The sequence below is a fragment of the Coregonus lavaretus genome (assembly GCF_964263955.1).
Source record: "Coregonus lavaretus genome assembly, chromosome: 3".
Classification (NCBI taxonomy): Eukaryota; Metazoa; Chordata; class Actinopteri; order Salmoniformes; family Salmonidae; genus Coregonus; species Coregonus lavaretus.
The window spans coordinates 48,703,211-48,722,651 of NC_139990.1; the positions used below are offsets into that span (position 1 = coordinate 48,703,211).

At 48.0% G+C, this 19,441-nt stretch overlaps 3 protein-coding genes across 5 annotated transcripts in view; 2 read left to right on the top strand and 1 right to left on the bottom strand.

Moving 5' to 3' along the window:
- The window catches only part of LOC311127013 (inversin-like), a 29,057-nt gene extending 27,394 nt beyond the window's left edge, over positions 1–1,663 (top strand). The window contains exon 20 of the mRNA XM_084158748.1: positions 146–1,663. Within this exon, the coding sequence (XP_084014874.1) occupies positions 146–252 (107 nt within the window). The 3' untranslated portion in view covers positions 253–1,663. The remainder of the gene's footprint in view (positions 1–145) is intronic.
- LOC311127014 (testis-expressed protein 10 homolog) lies at positions 1,662–12,362 on the bottom strand. Of its 2 annotated transcripts, XM_084158750.1 has the most exons (18): positions 12,236–12,362; positions 11,728–11,932; positions 11,458–11,645; positions 10,898–11,224; positions 10,602–10,817; positions 10,251–10,497; positions 10,058–10,170; positions 9,424–9,680; positions 9,162–9,297; positions 8,865–9,034; positions 7,263–7,440; positions 4,874–4,962; positions 4,627–4,760; positions 3,119–3,199; positions 2,839–3,023; positions 2,527–2,737; positions 2,189–2,348; positions 1,662–2,019 (listed from the first exon to the last, which is right to left on the bottom strand). In XM_084158750.1, exons 2-17 carry the CDS (start codon positions 11,911–11,913, stop codon positions 2,238–2,240), a joined length of 2,829 nt encoding a protein of 942 aa, XP_084014876.1. In that variant the 5' UTR covers positions 11,914–11,932; positions 12,236–12,362; the 3' UTR covers positions 1,662–2,019; positions 2,189–2,237. The 2 variants fall into 2 exon arrangements, with proteins under 2 accessions (XP_084014876.1, XP_084014875.1); XM_084158749.1 differs by having other exon boundaries at positions 1,662–2,348; positions 12,236–12,359.
- A 224-nt stretch (positions 12,363–12,586) lies between these two features.
- Positions 12,587–19,333, top strand: LOC311111990 (uncharacterized protein). Of its 2 annotated transcripts, none has more exons than XM_084154945.1 (12): positions 12,587–12,715; positions 12,965–13,052; positions 14,263–14,293; positions 15,762–15,845; positions 16,025–16,164; positions 16,285–16,410; positions 16,616–16,661; positions 16,767–16,826; positions 17,335–17,717; positions 17,802–17,906; positions 18,306–18,420; positions 18,539–19,333. In XM_084154945.1, exons 2-12 carry the CDS (start codon positions 12,966–12,968, stop codon positions 18,580–18,582), a joined length of 1,221 nt encoding a protein of 406 aa, XP_084011071.1. In that variant the 5' UTR covers positions 12,587–12,715; position 12,965; the 3' UTR covers positions 18,583–19,333. The 2 variants fall into 2 exon arrangements, with proteins under 2 accessions (XP_084011071.1, XP_084011072.1); XM_084154946.1 differs by having other exon boundaries at positions 12,629–12,715; positions 18,309–18,420.
- The last annotated feature ends 108 nt before the right edge of the window (positions 19,334–19,441 follow it).

The window sequence follows — 19,441 nt, forward strand, 5'->3', positions numbered from 1 at the left end:
TGAGTACTCTCTCTCTCTCTCTCTCACACACACACACACACCTGGTTGTATTATGTGAATAGAGTGATGTGGATGAACTGTACAAAATCTCTGTTTCCTCTGTTAACATGTTATTATTATACTTTCTGTGTGTGTGTTTTTGCAGTGAGCAGTATGGAGTGTGTGCACCTGTGTGATGCAGTGGGGCAGGCCAGGCAGTACTCCTACCACCTCAGACCCCACAGCGCTGGACAGGGCCGGGGGAAACACTGACGACTACACACACCCTGCATGTGTCCTTTGTGGCTCAGTTGGTAGAGCATGGTGCTTGTAATGCTAGGGTACTGGGTTTGAATCCCGGGGCCACCCTTATGTAAAATGTATGCACGCGTGACTGTAAGTCACTTTGGCTAAAAGCGTCTGCTAAATGGCATACATATGTGTGTCGCCGTGAAGTTATTTACTTACCCAACTGCCTTATCATGGTGGGGTTATTGGCCAGATTGTACCAAAGAGGATCTATATACTGACAAGAGGTGGGACCCAATGCTGTAACTATGGGAATACATTTCTGCAGAGGTGGGAACACTTGAGCCAATGAGAGGGCAGGTTTGCGTGTGAACAACAGGCATTGTTTTTGTCAAAGAGGCCACGTGCGTCCACTTATATCAGTACATTCGTAATAACAAACATTACGAAACTTAAATTCGATCAAATAAGCCTCACTCATCAATTCAATTTTATGTTGACAAAATTCGACACTCATTGACCTCCATACAAAAAATCCCCACTTGGTTTGCGTCACGCTGTATTCTCGCGCAGACAGATTTTCTTGCTTAGCCTCTTCCTCTCAGATTGTACTCTCTTCCTGTGCCCAGTATTAACCATGGAGGAGTTCTTGGCCTGATTGTACTCTCTTCCTGTGACCAGTATTATAAACAAAGCTATGTGACATCACAGTCATGACCTCAAAGGGAGGAGTTAAGTCCACCGACATGGTGTGTGTGCAAGATAATTTCAACCATACAGAGAATGAACACACACACACAGAGAGATAACCTTTCCTCCCATGTGGAGAATGAGGCAGTCTGTCAACAGCCAGTCATACAGCCAGCCCACCTGCAGATGCAGGCACACACGCCTGCTTGCAGACCCACACACTCTTCCCGTCAGCCATAACACTTGTACTAGGTTGTAGTCAGCTCTACCTTAGTATCTACCTGAGCAGGTTCGCACAGGCATGCATGTCCCTCCCCCTTTCCCCTCAGCCATAATAGTAGGTAGACAGATGTACACAAGGTACTTTGGCTCCACAGGGTACAGGTGTACCTGTGTTTTCTCTGTAGAAGGACTGTGGAGGGGGTATATTTAAACATTTTATACACACTCCCGTTACTCTCTTTAATCGTATACTATACGTCACTACCTGCCTTAAAGAGATGGTCGACTTAATAATCTAAGTTTGCTATATGTTTGTGGCACCTCATCAAAAAGCCTGTTATCATTTAGAGGGGAACTGTCACTTTAAAGATAGAAACTGTGTTTCAGTGTCAATGCTGTTCAATCTGATGCACTTATGTTGAAACACCATCAGATGCCAAGTCTTTACAACCTCAATGTGATAATGTTAATAATGTTTTTCTACTCTTTTATAAAACTTCTCAAATAAATAAATTGACAAGTTTCACTGACTCCAGCTTTATTTTGTATTTTTGTAACAAAAACTAATCAGTTGAGAAATCCTTTAATTCAATCCATGTCTTGGAGATGCAGTGCGTGCAGGCTTTGGTTCCAACCCAGCACTAATACCCCTGATTCAGATGATTAGTTAAACAAGTATATTAGTGCTGGACTGTAACTAAAGCCTGCACATCCTTTTAACTCTCCAGGACTAGTGGTGGCCACAAGATTTAGCAATATGAAGAAGACAGTTGGTTTTGGGCCAGGAATGATAGCTGAATGAGGAGGACAGGGAGACCGATGGGGAAGAGAGGATGTCTGGGGTTAGACCAGGGGTATCAAACTCATTCCACGGAGGGCCTAGTGTCTGCAGGTTTTTGGTTTTCCCTTTCAATTAAGACCTAGACAATCAGGTGAGGGGAGTTCCTTACTCATTAGTGACCTTAATTCATCCATCAAGTACAAGGGTGGAGCGAAAACTCGCAGACACTCGGCCCTCCGTGGAATAAGTTTGACAAGTGGGTTAGACAGTGGACAGAGAACAGGAAGAAGGGTCTGTGGTTGGTTTGGGGCCTAGGTCAGTAGATGTCTCGGAGCCCCAGGTTTCCACGGTGAGTCGCCATGGTTACGCTGTAGCAGTACAGCAGGTCAGTCATCCACTGCTCCTTCGACTCACCTCGACAGTACCTCTGGAACACACACACCATCATTAGAACCTCAGAACACACACCTGTGTTGCATTGTCATGTTTTTATTCTAACATGATACTTGTTTTAGCTTCCTTACTACCGTGAGGTCCTGTATAATGCGTTGTAGTAGAGTTGCGTTAGCCAGCATGTGGTTGAGTAGTTGGCTGTGTGTGTTTACCGTGAGGTCCTGTATGATGCGTTGTAGCAGAGTTGCGTTAGCCAGCATTTGGTTGCATAGCGCTGTGTGCTGCAGCAGCAGGGACAGTATCTGGGCCAGCTGAGGCAGCTCCTCCTCACACAGGTCCCTAACTTGCAACGACTGCAGAACCAACCGCAACAGCCGGGGAACGCTGCTCAGCGCCGCCACACACGCTCCCCACACCGCCTCCCTGCAGGGAGAGAGAGGTTGGACACAATCTATACACACATACAATCTACACACCACCTACCTACAGGGAAGGAAACAGGTTAAACACACAGACAGGCCTACCTCTTGTGGTTGTTCTCTGAGGCGGTGTCCTGCTGTAGGGTCAGTAGTAGAGACAGTAGGCTGAGGCAACAGCGGGACAGGAACCTCAGCAGAGGTTCACTGGGGAGGAAGGACAGGTCCAACAGTCTGGCTACAGCTCTTAACAACCCTGCTGCCATACTGTCTGGTACCACAGCCAGACCCATCTGGGAGGGAGAGAGACACAGTTTTACACACACACACACACACACACACACTCACACACACACAGAGATGAGTACACACAAGTACACCATCTCACCAGGTTCTTGCAGATGCCGTTCTGCAGCACGTCGAAGCACTGTGAACGAGACCCCAGCGTCTCCAAGCAGTGGCACACTTCCTGTGGGCGGGACATACAGACAGTGGTTAAGATCACTTCCTGCTGTTTTGAAAGTTCATAGGTCACAACATTAATATCTGAGTGTCTGCTTGATGACAAACATTTTAAATAAAATAAAACGTAATGTAACCAATATGTTACACATCCACCAGATTGTAACCTCTCCTCCACTCCCATCAGATACCTCTCCTCTCCTCCACATAACTCTCCTCCAGACTCCCCCTTTTCCTAAAAATGAAAGGGTTAAGCGTCTCCTGAGGCAGGCTGGGTAATGGGAGCTGACATGTGGCAGATCGGACAATCTTTTTAAACAATGTTTTATGAGCCCAAACAATCAGGTAGTGTGTGTGTAAGGAGGGTGAAATCCAATAGTAGTAATGACATTATGGAGGGATGGAATTAGAGGACAAATGAAGGAGAGGCACGTGTCACTCTCTCCTCTAATCAACATCACCCACAACCATTCATCAGACAAACCACATTACCACACACACATGCAAATGTCTACTTAGTTATATTTCTACCTAACAGATGGTCTTTCTCCCCACATTCCTGTGTACTGAGAACAGGAAGTGATACATAACAGGTTTGAGCCAACAGGTACATTAAAATATGAAGTTGTCTTTAGTGCACTGCTCTCTCTCACACACAGTGTAGAGAGCGACAGAGGGGTACAGGTGAGACGAGAGGGCATCACACAAACTTTCAGAGGTGAGAAACAACGTTAAACCTTTCCTCATTAACTTCAAATCAAAACCCAATTTCTCATGACCTTCTATGGAAATGAGGTGTGTTCAATGTGTTAGAATGTGTGCGCACCAGACCCCAGACCTGTTGGCATTCTCCCCCTCCATTAAAAACAATCCTGTCTCATTAGTGGAATCAGAGCAGACATGGTCCGTCCCCTAATACTGTTTCCCCTGCCCCCCCAACCCTCAGTCTGATTGACAGACATGGAGATGAGACGACCAGGATCTCAGGCTCTAATTGAAGAGCTGAATTAGTGATTATAGCCCCCACTCACACACCTCTTGCTTCGGGGTGCGTTTCCGTTAACGGTAATTTCCGAGCACAAATGTCACACTCCCATCATGCCACAGGCTCTCATTAGCATTTCCATGGTGCCCGATAACCACGCAGACCCGGCCTGCACAACGCGATAAAGGTTCCCCTCTCGGCCAGTGTGGCCAGATAAAGCTTCCCCCTCTGAGCCCTGTGTGTGACACCAGGGGGAACTAAATAACTGACACTGTGTCCAGAATACCTCTCTCACAGGTACACTACATTGGAAGAAGTGCTCAGTCTCTCTCCATCTCGGTCGCTGTCCTCTTTTCACATTCTACTCTCCATCTCGCCCTCTCATTCACCCTCTCTTCCTCTTTCTGTCACAACAGTCACTTATAAAGCCCTGGTAGGTGTTTCCTGACCTCAACAACGTCCCAGTGGTGTGTGAATTGCTCCAGGGGGGTGGGGTACAGGCTGAGGGGGGAGAGGGGGGAGGGAGGGAGCACACTCTCATCCCCAGCCTCCTGCAGGGTGGCCAACTCATCAGATGAAAACCCTGAAAGAGAGAAAGATTGGTCAGTTTCCTTGGAGAGTACTTCTTCACGAACCTGAAGATTGATCACATCTGATGACCAGATATCAGTGAGACGTGTGTGGGCGGAGCCTGACCTGTGAGGGTGGAGAACAGGAAGCTGATGTAGTCAACATCACGCAGGGTCGCGTCCTGAGACCCTACTGACCAGCCACTCAAAGAGGACCTGAAACGCACATGCAAATAGGTTAGAATGGACTGAGAAAGAGGACGGTATGGAGCGTTGGTTGAGTGATAGAGCCTAACAAAAGTCATCTTACAGGATGGAGGATTGTTCCAGTTTGTTTTCTGATTATATGGGTCAGACTTATGTCCATTTCTATCTGGAACTGACCACATTACACAGAATGTAGTTTCCCCCGAGCAGAGTGTGTGTGTGTGTGTGTGTGTGTGTGTGTGTGTGTGTGTGTGTGTGTGTGTGTGTCTGTGTGTGTGTGTGTGTGTGTGAAGAAGAAGACGGGGGGGGGGGGGGGGGGTTAGAGATAAATAAATGGTGTGTTCTGTAACATAAGAGACGTGCCAACAGGACGATTTTCCCATCGTTCCATGACGTCTCTGCCACATTCCACTTCCCAAAGAAACCTTTGTGCTACACACACAGCCCCAACCCCTAGTCTACACACACTGCCCCAACCCCCAGCCTACACACACTGCCCCAACCCCCAGTCTACACACACTGCCCCAACCCCCAGCCTACACACACTGCTCCAACCCCCAGCCTACACACACTGCCCCAACCCCTAGTCTACACACACTGCCCCAACCCCTAGTCTACACACACTGCCCCAACCCCCAGCCTACACACACTGCCCCAACCCCCAGTCTACACACACTGCCCCAACCCCCAATCTACACACACTGCCCCAACCCCCAATCTACACACACTGCCCCAACCCCCAGCCTACACACACTGCCCCAACCCCCAATCTACACACACTGCCCCAACCCCCAATCTACACACACTGCCCCAACCCCCAATCTACACACACTGCCCCAACCCCCAATCTACACACACTGCCCCAACCCCCAGTCTACACACACTGCCCCAACCCCCAGTCTACACACACTGCTCCAACCCCCAGTCTACACACACTGCTCCAACCCCCAGTCTACACACACTGCCCCAACCCCCAGTCTACACACACTGCTCCAACCCCCAGTCTACACACACTGCCCCAACCCCCAGTCTACACACACTGCTCCAACCCCCAGTCTACACACACTGCCCCAAGCCCCAGTCTACACACACTGCTCCAACCCCCAGTCTACACACACTGCTCCAACCCCCAATCTACACACACTGCCCCAACCCCCAGCCTACACACACTGCCCCAACCCCCAATCTACACACACTGCCCCAACCCCCAATCTACACACACTGCCCCAACCCCCAATCTACACACACTGCCCCAACCCCCAATCTACACACACTGCCCCAACCCCCAATCTACACACACTGCTCCAACCCCCAGTCTACACACACTGCCCCAACCCCCAGTCTACACACACTGCTCCAACCCCCAGTCTACACACACTGCCCCAACCCCCAGTCTACACACACTGCTCCAACCCCCAGTCTACACACACTGCCCCAAGCCCCAGTCTACACACACTGCTCCAACCCCCAGTCTACACACACTGCCCCAACCCCCAGTCTACACACACTGCCCCAACCTCTAGTCGGGTGTGTGTAACACTGCCCCAGAGACACACAGGAAACACTGGGTGTCTCACAAATACACACACACCTGCTGGCGATGCACATTGATGACATCATAGCGTTATGCAAGACCGGATGTGTGTGTGAGAAATCACTGCCAAACCACAGCATGACCAAACAGCAGAACATTGCTTATGCTCACACACACTAAAAGGACCAACACTGCCATCTAAAGGCCTATGTCTAGTGAACTATAAATTCCCACCAAGTGCCAGGCCTGGTTATAACCCATGAGCTCAAGACTCTGCTCTGCTTTGTGTAGATCGATAGATATATAGATAGAGAGATAGAGAGAGTGTGTGTGTGTGTGTGTGTGTGTGTCCAGCATGTGCCACTGATCTTGTGCCACGACCCTCGACGTGTCTTAATTGGTTAATTGTTTGATTCCATTAAGCTGGCAAACCATCGGTCTGCTGTCTCCTCTCTCTAACCAGGAACGACTGACAGCTCACACACACAAATAGTTTTATGAATTGAAAATTATATTTAGAAAATGTTTAAAAGTTTAAGCGCAATAAGTTAAAAGATTTTAAACCGTCTGGGGTTAGTAAAGGCCATGTGATGTTGGTCTGCCCTGGATATCAACTAAATGTTTTGAGGATGAAACCTCAACGGTCAAACGTTGTTTAAGTTTAAACCACATGACACGACTCACATTTCTGAGACACAGGGATCATGTAAGAACACTGGGTTAGTGACAGAGTTTATGACCTCAATCTGTAGCTTTGGGAGGTTGCTGGGGTTACCTGAGGTGTATGATGCGTATGAGGGAGGCAGCCAGGCCAGCAGAGACGCGTCCCGCAGTGCAGCAGCGACTCAGATTGGCCAACAGACCCTGTGACATCACAGGCAGGAAGTAGAGTAGCTGGACCAATCGCTGCTGAGACTCAGCCGGTAATAATACCACACTGCCCTCCTGTGGGTCTACACACACACACACACACGTCAATATACACACTCTACACCAGTGGTTCTCAACTGGTTGTATAGGGACCCAAACTTAACCAGGTTGTCTCAGTCTCGACCCAACATTCGCATTGCGAAAAATAATCTTACAAATACAATCTGGGAAACTATTTTTAATTCTATATTGATATTAAATGTAGAAATTATATGACAAGGGAATAACATTCCCACCTCTTTCATTCTCAATAATAAAATGTTGCCCATATTCTTGATTAAGAATTTAAATAAACTCACTGGTTCGAGACCACAAAACCAACCAAAATGGCGCCGCTAAAAGCTTTATATTAAAAATACTGTGATTGAAGAAAAACATTTGTTCCGAGATTAAATTATTTAGAAATGTAAATTAATTATCAATTCTACACACATTCTACCTCGTTTAAGTCGTTAAAGTTCTGACTGTAGTATTTTTTCACCAGTTTGGCTGCTCTACACAACACCAACTACAGCTCATCCACTGTAGCAGAGGAGGGCAACTCCGGTCCTGGAGACCATTAGTTCCAGCCCAACAAACCCTATTATTACAATCATATGTAATCATCAAGTCCTTGATTAGCTGAAGCAGGTGTGTTAGTGCTGGGCTGGAACAAAAGCTTGCACTCCTTTACCTATCCAGGACTATGATGTTGTAAACACCCACACACACACCTTACCTAGCAACAAGGAGCTAATGTTGACGTAAAAGAGTGAATCAACTATCCATCACCAGTTTATGGTCTAAGAAAAAATTAATCAAACAAACAGAGAGAGAGAGATAAAAAGAGAGAGTGAAAGAGAGAGAGAACAGAAACGATCAGATAGTACTGTGTTCTGTTATGTTGGCTGCTGACGCACGTTGCTGATGTCACAGACCGTTCAGACAAACGGAGTCTTGTGATGGTGAATCGCCCGCTCTGTCTTCTCTGGGGCCTTTTATAATAACACAAACCCCCTCACCCGCTCTGTCTTCTCTGGGGTCTTTTATCACAACACAAACCCCCTCACCCGCTCTGTCTTCCCTGGGGTCTTTTATCACAACACAAACCCCCTCACCCGCTCTGTCTTAGCTTATATTACAACACAGGTGCCCCCACCACCCACCACCCACAACCTCATACTCCCTCCAACCTTTGTCTCTAGCTTGTATAACATGCTACCCTCTCTCTCCTCTACCTCCCTGTCCTACTATGGAGTTCAGATGGACCTCTACTGCCCCCCAGTGGAGAAACATAGAAAACAGCCCCAAAAGGTACATCTTCACTTGTGTCTTTTCCAGCATGACCATTTAGTGACTACCTGTTTAATACGATCTGCCCGACTGTTATGAGTGGAGCTTTACGTGTATGTTTTTGTGCATATACCGTAGAGCTTGCATGCGTGTGTGTGTGTGTGTGTGTATTCACCGTAGAGCTTGCATGCGTGTGTGCGTAGGGAGTTCAGCAGGGCCTTGTTCCCCCGGGAGGCAGCAGCCTGGATGGAGAGGAGGAGCCTGTCTGAGAGGGCGGGGTTACGGTGGCCCAGCTGGGACAACTGGAGCGGCAGAGCAGCCAGCCACCGAGACAACACTCTACTCCTGAAGGGAGAGACCGAAGAGGAAGAAAGAGTTTTAGGAGCAGAGTAGTCTACCCTCCAGACTTGGTTATGCCTACATATATCTTTGGTTATTTGGTACAGTAAACACTAGAATGTGTGTGTGTTACCTGGCGATGTGTGTGTGGTTGTGTTCCTGTAGGTACAGTCTGCTGTAGAAGGAAAGTAGCAGTGTTCTGGTCTGCAGATTCAGGTTCATCTGCTGGTACTGAACATACACCGCCTGTAACAGGTCCTCCGTCACCGCTACACACACACCAACGGTTAGGACACCAGACATTTGAAAACAATTTAAGATGAGTTCATTACCGCACCCTTGACAGCCCACACACACACATACACACACACACACACACACACAGACAGTCTTACCCCTGCTGCGTTGTGTGATGACCATTCTCCAGACAGTCTCCAGGAGTGTGTGTAGGTGTCTTTGACTTAGCTTGGCCCCACTGGACATGGTCTCTTGGACAAACCCCCTCAGAGGCATCAGCCACTCAGCATCGGGTTCCTGGGCTGGCCCCTCCCCCTGGCTGAGGGTAACCATGGAAACCATGACCTGGCAGAGCAGCACGTTCAGAGCCAAGGGTTCCACTGTCTGCCCTGGGATTGTAGGTGCCTGTTTACTCCTGACACACCACACACAAACACACACTTTTAATTATGTTCTCCACCCCCCCCACCCCCCAGTCATTTTGTGCGGATATTATATATCATAATTGCTAATAGCTCAAACTGTTTAAAGGTTAGAGCTACATTTGTTGGAAGAAAACAGAAACCGCTGTGATTGTCCTAACCGCTAATAGCTGAAATTTACAGTTACTCCCGTAACCATGGTTCTATGACTAAGCGGCGCATTCAGTTGACTATAGATTAGATGTTTTTCCCCCAGTGTTTCTCTCACGACCCGATTTTCAAATCAGGCGACACATATGAGGTAGCGACCCCTAGTTTGGGAAAAACTGGAGTCCCTATACATACACCAAGGGTCCTCGCACCACCTCACCTCTTGGGGTCTGTCTTCCTCCTTTGTTTAGGGGTGTCTAGATTTCCATAGGGGAAGTTCTTCATGAAGTGCTGCTTAAAATCCCCCAGGTACTCACTGCGAAACCACGCATCCTAAACACACAAACACCACTGTTAATAGAACAAAGGTAACCACACATCTTATACTGAGAGAGATCATGTGTGTGTGTTACCAGTGTATCCTGGTGTTCTCTCTGTGGCGCCAGCTTGCGTAGCAGCTGTAGTATGGAGAGGACCTGGTACATCAGTGACATGGCGTCGGGGGTGAGGAGATGAGCACTGTCAGTCTTGCTCCGGTCGCTGGCACTAGCCTCTACCCAGACATCTAGTAGAAGGGGCACCAGGGTGGAGGCAAAGCCCCGCACAGCCTCCCCTGTGCCCAGCCCCTCATTCACCCCAGCCCCAGGCTCAGTCTCCGGCCTACAAACACAGTGGAGGAAAGGGACAGATGATGAGCAGGAGAGTCAGCAGAGTATGTGTGTGTGTATGCTTGTTAACGAAGTGTGTGTGTGTGATGTGCGTACCTGAGTTTGAAGGTGGAGTGCGGAGTGGGCATGGCTCCTGAATGTTCAAACACCTGGAATCCGCCTTTTCCGTAGGTAAGCTCCTCCCAGTTGAGCTCCAAAGGTGCGTTAGCTCCTCCTTGTCCATTCAAAACACCGAACATGTCACCTGAGACACACGCAACCCCCTCCTCCCCTCGCCTCTCCTCAACTACCGCCTGAAGAAAACGCCCCAGTCTGGAAAACACATTAACACAAAGTTGACGACAGAAAAATACATATACACTCATTGCAAGTGTATGCATGTGTGTAAGTACCTGAGCAGCACGGTGAGTCTCCACTGCTGACCAGTCACGTTCCTGTTAGGGTTGACTGACAGGGCCCAGCTCCTCCCCTTCCCCTCCTGCCCCTTCCTGGCCCCGCCCCCGGTGCTTCTGTGTGAAATCAGCTCCAGGAAGTTGGTGAGAAGCAGGGCGGGACGAGCGGCCAGCAGGGCAGGGTAGTGGTCCAGCAGAACGTCGAGGACCTTCAGGGCATCCTCCTGGATTCCTGTCTCGATGTGGGTCATGGCACAGGAGAGGTGGGCAGAGAGGAGAGGGAAGAATGGAGACGTCCGCTCCGCTGGCACACTCTGGGCTATGAACCTGGGCAGGGCACGGAGAGAGTAGAGGTTAAAGGTTAGGGAGGTGGACTAGTAGCAAGAGAGTTTCTGGTTCCAATCCCAGATTGGGTAGGAAGGTGCGACAGTAGGAGAGAAACTGGCATTAATGCATTTCTCCAAGGACTGTGCTGCTCTCAAGTGGTTTATGGTTTTGTGGGGGTTGGGGAACAGACCTGAAGTCAAATTCCCACTGTCATAACAAAATACTTTTCTAACCTGAGCAGACGTGTGGCAGACATCCGTACGTTGGGGTCCTTGTCTGTGAAGACGGCAGCGGCCTCGCTGAGCAGACTGGAGAGGTGTTGGTCTAACTCGGAGGGGTGAAGGGTCAGCAGCTCCCTCAGTCCCACAAGAGCTCCCTGCTTCACTGTACCACTGTAGTGATGCAGCTGGGACAACAGGTCCTAGAAGAGGGGAGGCACACAGCATAAGGTACAGTAGTGGAGTGTGTGTGTGTGTGTGTGTGTGTGTGTGTGAGTTACCTACCTTGATGTTGAGCTTCCTGTGTGTAGTGGGTGTGTTAGCATCTTTCTTCAGCTGTTCAGTTAGGTTTATTCCCTTGGTGCGGAAGTTGATGTTGGTGGCGTTGTCAGCTTTAGGCTTAGTCTTCCCCACCTTCAGCTTGACCTTCTGGAAGTCATCCTGCCTCTTCTTCTTCTTGCACTTGGTCATCTCTGCAGGATAGGACTATCTGTGGAGAGAAACATGGGGAACATCTTAAATTGCAACCAATTCTCTAATATAGTGCATTACTTCTGTTCTGACCAGAGCCATACAGGGTTGATGTTGAGGAAGTGGTTCACTATATGGGGAATATGATGCCATTTGACACACACAATAGCGAAGGAACTTTGTGTGCTAGTGCTGGACCAGGAGGAGACCACGATCAGAGTGGGCAGCAGTAAGCTAGCAAGCTATCGCCTCTTACACAGAATCTATGAGTAGCAAACCCAGAATAATTTATTGCGTTTTGAAACGTAATAATAATACCCACGTGTGTTGACACTGTCAAAAATAATTGTGCATGCAGCAGTGTTCCCCGCCTTATGTAGCTTTAGAAGAGTGTAAATCAGCAAAACCAAGCTCGTGTTGTTTCTTTACAAACAGGGGCCTCTCTCTTTGATACAACTAGCTAAGCTGTCTTCACATTTGCCTGCAACTTTTTTGTTTGTTTTTTCCTGTTCTCAATTTCACGCATACAAATATGTGTGTTTTATTGCAACTTGTGTAATAGATACATTCCAAATGAAAAAGTAGTGTCACTATTATATTTTAATATGTTTTATTCATTTGAACTCACATTTCCAAGTTGATTACACAGGCAAACGCATAGGCTCACAAAATCAGATACGTCACGGGTGTTTCTATTAAGAGGTACACAATTGCGCGTGCGTGAATTTGCTAGTTGTTCTTTCTTCTTGACCCGCAAAATCCACCCCGCTCTGGTTTGCTTTTGCGAATCTTAATTTTTCAGGTACAGTTTTTCATGTCACTCATACCACACCGTATTTATTCTATAGTAACCCTGGATGACGTTGTCCGGGTAGTGTTACTATCTTGTGGCTACAGCTAGCTAATCACCATCTTTGCCACCGTGCGTAGCCAAGTGGTTTTGCCCACAACAAGGCCAGCTGCGTTTTGTGTTTATTAGTCGCCCTAAAAAAAGATGTGGACAGCTAGATATTAAACGCTGTCTTTAATTGTTTGTTTTGATGACCCTCAGAATGGAGCAAAGCAACAATCCTAGGCCATCTTATGGCGCTCCACCACAAAAGAGGTTCAGGAACGCTAATGGAGGGGCAAACAACAGGGTAAGTTCAGTCTCCCATGGTAATTACATTTACGTCATTTAGCAGACGCTCTTATCCAGAGCGACTTACAGTTTGTGAGTGCATACATTATTTTTACATACTGGCCCCCCGTGGGAATCAAACCCACAACCCTGGCGTTGCAAACACCATGCACTACCAACTGAGCTACATCCCTGCTAATCATGCCAATTGTCCCCAGTTATATTAGGTTCGGATTATAGTTGTATTTATAGTCATTCACAACCCAGATGAAGTTGATTAATACATCCTGAATAGTGTCTATTGTGATAAAAAGGAATCCAAAACAGTGGTTTTGAGAGTACTGTGTACATACTCTTGTGTATGGTCTTCTAACCTGTTTAATTCCTGAAGTTGTGGCAGTGCTCTGTGCAGAGGAAGTGGTATGGACCCTCACTAGCTGCCCTTGGCTGGACACAGACACTGGACACTGCTGGAGCAGCAGGGTCTGATCAGAGCTCCCTGGTCTCTTAAGACTTGTTTCTGTGTTTCTGTGGAGACGCAGCTTGCTGCACTGCCCCTCAATCAGGGCTTGAGATACCCCTTGACTACAGGATGCTAAAGAGTATTGTGGGCAGCAGGAATTCCAGTTAACTCTGTTACCAAGTGTAGAAGGGCTGCGACTAATGAGGGTGACAGGGTTGGGTGTTTTCTCTGGGCAATCTCATGCCCTCTCTTTCTATTCAGTGGGCTGTCAGTCCCCATAGCTCAAGTCATTTATTTTCCTGCTGCGTTATAAGCACTAGGGCTCACAGGCAGCTTGGTTCTATGATGCCCTTTGTGACAGAGCTAGATTCTGATTGGAACACCTGACTAGAGTACTTGTACTTTTGTTTCAAGAGTTCCCTCATGTCACTTACAGGGTCATTGAGGAGAGGCTGAAATGACCGCTCTCTCTCTCTCCATAGAGACGGGAGTGCAGTAGGGTTCTCCAATGTTTTTCTGCTGTGTTTCACCTGAAGCTTTTGCTTACACCAAACCAATGTTTCTGTGTTGTGGTCCACCTGAAGCTTTTGCTTAAACCAAACCAATGTTTCTATCCAGAACCCTATCTTAAGCTGCAACCCTCTAGGGGGTCCTGACCCACTGTTTGGGGAACAGTGCAGTGGGGTTTACCCCTCTGCTGCCTCCTCCTGTCTCACTAATGCCTGTCTGTCTCTCTCTCCTTCGGCCTGGTTATCCCAACTGACAGAGAAAGCAGCCTAACTTCTCTGCTGACATAGGTAAGTTCTGCCTCCACACAGCATCGCTGCCTCTGATAGGAGGTTGGGAGCTGTGACTTCACTTTTTTGCTGGTGGCTGATTGGGCAGGGGGCAAGTCCAAGCGTGGGCTCTGGGCGCGTCTGAGATTCACTGCCTCTTAGAGGTCGCTGTAAATGCTAGTCAACTTCAAGTCACTGTCCACGGCCTTAGGCTGTGTGGCTCACAAGGGCTTTTCCCTAGTGTTCATTTCAATGACTTTCTGGAAGGTCTGTCTTTGATACAATGTGCACAAATCTTTTTAGATGCATTAAAAGTAGTTTTATTTCATAAAACACTTTGGTCCATGATTTACAGTCTGAACAATGCTAGAAACCACAACCTCGAACCTGTCCTCATAGGTGTGCAGGTGTTCTCTGCAGTCCCGTAGAGCTGTTGCACCATATTGTTGCAGGTCAAATCACTAAGGGTCCTGTCTGGGTCAGATGTTGTGGGGCCACATGACTGCCGTGCATCACGTTGGTGGTGGATGAGATCGGATACTCCATCCCCATGCAATTTAGGGCTATCAGCCCCCGGCTAAAACATGTGGCCTCATAGGCCTATAGTAGTTCAGATGGGAAATGGATGCTGGCAGCAGGATTTTCTTTCGGGGCCTTTGTGGCCCTCAAAGAGTAGGAAGTGTTTCTCTCAATTCACTGCCTGCCAATGGGGCTGGGTTCCTCTGTGCTCATGCAAGAGTTGCACTGCTTTGATTGGACACAGGTATGGAGCAGTGCCTGATGGAAGTGAGAGAATCCTATAGCCCAGCTCTGACCTGTGTCTAGGTGGGTAGAAGAACTACAGCCCCCATGGTTTTCAGCAGGCCTCATACCTCAGATAAGCTTCTCTTCTCTGTCGTGGTTAGTACTATAACCCTTGCATGAAACAGGCCCTGGTGTGCCTTCCGGGCAACCTTCTAATGAATCTCGTGAAGGTGGGGCTCGAATTGCACACAGAGAATCAAATGAGGAAGTTATCTTTGATTACCAGCATCTTTGATTACCAGCCAGAACAGGTGATTCCAGAACTCCCAACCAATCTGTGTTTTTAGCAGAAGCTAACCTAGCGCACAAATGTTAAGGATTCTTACCAGATGTTGTCGATGATGCGCGGCTGGAAATGGGACTCAGAGGCTCAGAAGAGCAGAGATTGTGTTTCTAACTGTTGTTCAGTAAATGAAGGACCACTAAACTCCACTAAAAGTCTTTTGACTGGGGGTTTGTGTAAGGAATGCACACTGACATTTTAAAAGCTATACCTTCTTTTGAAGTATACCTGCAGTGTTTCACTTCCTGAAATATGAGGCTCTTTGGCTATTGGCTGTCTGCTGGTCAGATGACTGGACGCGTGGACTCTTTGGTCTCCCCTGTCCGTGGGCAGGATGGCGATCTCATCATGCAGTCTCTGCCGTGTTTGCGCTTTGTGTGTTGACTTCTGTGCATTTCCCAGTGTTCACCACCAAGGCGGGAAAGGTCCAGACCATCCCCTCCTTGACCAAACAGCTGAAGGCCATCACTGGTGAGACAGTCATTGGTGAGTACCTACTCCATTGCACCATGGTAGACGCCCTATGCCCAAAGGGTCCAAGAGGTTTAAGTCAAGTCACTTCATTGCACTCTTTCACTAATATAGGCTTCATGGGGCTCTGTGATTGGTTGTGGATTTTTCCCTGCCCATGGTTGGTTGTGTGAGCTGTCACTCGTGTCCTGCAGGTCTTCAATATGTGTGGGAGTACCGCAGCCCCAGTAAGTCAGTCCCGCCCCACTACCAGTGTAAACTCTGCAAGGTGAGCCATCTGCAGACTGACATGCTGGCTCACATCAAGGGCTGGAAGCACTCCTTCAGATACATGGTGAGGCCCCGTGTGTGTGTCACTGTAAACTTTCACAGTAAAAGTCCCTGTAAAAGGCTGTTGGAACTACAGGTCTGTGTTATGATGCTGTATAACTGTATGGCCTCATCTGTTCTCCAGAAGCAAAACCATTCTGCCAAGATGCCCTTTGCGGAGAATGCTGCCACAAAGGACCATGAAGTGAGGAAGAAGGTGAAAGAAGCAGCAGCAGAGCTGGAGAAGGCAGAGGGCAGGGGACAGCTAAAGGTGAGAAGGGGGAGAGGGCAGGGGACAGCTAAAGGTGAGAAGGGGGAGAGGGCAGGGGACAGCTAAAGGTGAGAAGGGGGAGAGGGCAGGGGACAGCTAAAGGTGAGAAGGGGGAGAGGAAGAGAAGACACGGCAGACTGTTGAGATGCGTCAGGGGGAAATATATTGCTGTTGGTTATTGACTTGATTCTGTATGATCTTTCAGGTGATTCTGAAGGAGCCCAGTGAGGTCCAAGCGTTCGCAGGACTACGTACGTCTTTCTGTTTATTCTCAAGTTATTGTATGCCTGAATCTCGTTGTGCTCAGTCTGCTTTTAGATGTACTGTGGTTCTGACGTCTCTCCCTGTCATCACAGGTTCAGCAATCCCCAACATGGGGCCTCCAGGAGGGATGGGACCTAGAGGACCAAAACCAGGTGAGAGCGTGTGTGGGGAGAAGTGGAAGGTTGTCTCTGGATAAGAGCGTCTGCTAAAATGTAAATGTAAATGTCTCTGAGGTGATAATCTCCCGTGGGCAGATTCTGAATGTAGACCGAGATAATCTGCAAGGACTGAATGGGATGCGTGAGATCCGAGCAGCATTAGTTCCGGTTTTGTGTTTTTCGTCACTGGTTATTTGTCCGTATCGGGATTGGGCGAAGGCGGTGCTTAAACTGCTTTGCCTCGAGTCCTTTGCGCGTTGAGGCGGGCTTTAGTTGAGAGTTTCCATTTGCTAGGGTTGAGACATCCTTTTGTCGTAACTCTCAATTTCTAACGCGTATAAATACAGAAGTTAATCACGCAGCTGACCAAATTACACAAGATTTTACTTCCGGGTTAACAGAGATTACTGAGGTGATAAGACTTTTGTTGTGAGCTTGACTGGGGTATGTTGGGATGCAGTGTTGTTTACTAGTCCAAATGCATTATTTTGTCTCCCTCCAGGTGGCAGGTTTGCAGAGCCTCTGTTCCCAGGAGAGTTCCCTCTCCAAGACGGCCTCTTTGACTACCCCATGGGTGGTATGGGGGGCTACTCTGACCCCCTGTCTCGCTCCACTCCCTCTGCGGCCTTCCAGAAAAGGGACATGAGCTTCCGAGGCTACCCTGACAATATAGGGGGTCAGAGGCTGGGTGGTTCAGCCGATGGCTTTGGGCTGGGAGGGGGAAGGGACGGGGGCTTTGGCCAGGGTGGGCTGTTGGGGGAGAGTCCGGGAAGCCGCTACCCTGAGGAGTTCAGAGGGGGACAGATGGGGAATGGATCAGGTCAGGGGTTGATGGGAGCAGTACCAGAAAGCAGCAGCCTTCCCTCTACACTGCTCAAATACCTGGTGGGTGGAACCACTTGTGTGAGACTACGCTTTCTCGTGTTATTTAAACGTGCTGTGTGTTGAGTGTCTGATTCCTGTGTGTAGGACAATTTCCAGATCGAGAATGAGGGCGATGCTCAGATCGTACTGAAGGTGACACAGAAGCTGACAGACGTCCTGATGGACTACAGACTTAGGAGTGTTTCCTCGGTATGCAACGCACACACACACCACGCTCTATGTCAGCTGCAGTACCAGTGTAACATGCAGCTCTCAGGTGCTTCCTGCAACAGGAACTGGTGACGTGAGGGTAAATGGCAGACTTGATACAGAGCCCTGTAACCCACTTCCTGTCTGGCTGTGTGTTCAGTCACTGATTTATTGCTGTTGATTATGGCATTACAGGGTAGTGCTCTAGAACCTTCTGTGTTCTCTCGCCAAATGCATCCTAACATCCCACCTCCTCCTTACTGTGGCTAAACCTGTTCCTATTGTACTCCCATAGATGTAAGGTAGATGATGTGATTCAGGAAACCACAAAGAATTCCTCAGTAGTTGGTCGCCTTTGATGTTGTTCTTTATTCAGTGTATGTGCGTTTGTGTCTCCAGCAGGGTCCTAGTATGAAGAGCAGTTCGTCACTGGGCTCCATGAGCTACTCCGATTCACCCAGAATGTCTAGCGGTAGTGACCGCTTCTCAGGTGGCCTCTCTGGGAACCTCTCCGGTACGCACAGCCTCGGTCAACAAATTAAATACACACACGTCCAGCCTTTTAATGGCTGTAGTTTTGTTCAGAAATAATCTACAGTACATCAGTCATCTATTTTATCTCCTCTCTGCAGGCCCTTCCAGATACTCTGATGGTCCATCCAGGTACTACAACTAACTGATCCATCCCCACGTGACACAACCATCTTCCTGGGGTAACCCATCCACCACCTCTGCCTCACCCCCCCAAGATATACCCTGAGAGTCCATGGGGTCTGCAGCTGTCTGTCTAGCCACTGAACAGAGGATTTTTTTTTTTTATAGTTATAATTTTCCTTCAAAGCAGAAACTCTTAAACAATTGTGTACTTATTAGTGCAGACTTTGTTTTTATAATAACTTTTCTTTTGACATTAATTGGTTAGACCAAAGTTTGACTTTTAGTTTTAACCATTGTCTGTATTCGTATGTGATTTTGGTAAATATTTTACTGGGGTTTCTTGGATATATCTTGTGTTGTGTTTAGAAATTACGTTTGAGAGAATAAGTGTCAAATGTTTAGGGAAAAATATGTTTGGAGGTAAAAGGGTTACTGACGTACTGAATGCTGTTTAAGTTGGTCATCCTCGTTTTCTCCACATCCGGCTACACCTGCGGGATCATCTGAGACCAGGCACCCCGACAGCTGTGTTTCTGTCTTAAAACTCATTCTGATTGGCTGGGCCTGAACGCAATCCCAGGATGTACTGTGCATTCGGGAAGTATTCAGACCCCTTCACTTTTTCCACATTTTGTTACATTACAGCCTTATTCTATAATGGATTAAATAGTTCTCATCAATCTACACACAATACCCCATAATGACAAAGCAAAAACAGGTTTCTGGAAATGTTTGCAAATGTATTAAACATTTAAAAAATATCACATTTCCATAAGTATTGAGACCCTTTACTCAGTACTTTGTTGAAGCACCTTTCCCAGCAATTACAGCCTTGGGTATGACGCTACAAGCTTGGTATGCCTGTATTTGGGGAGTTT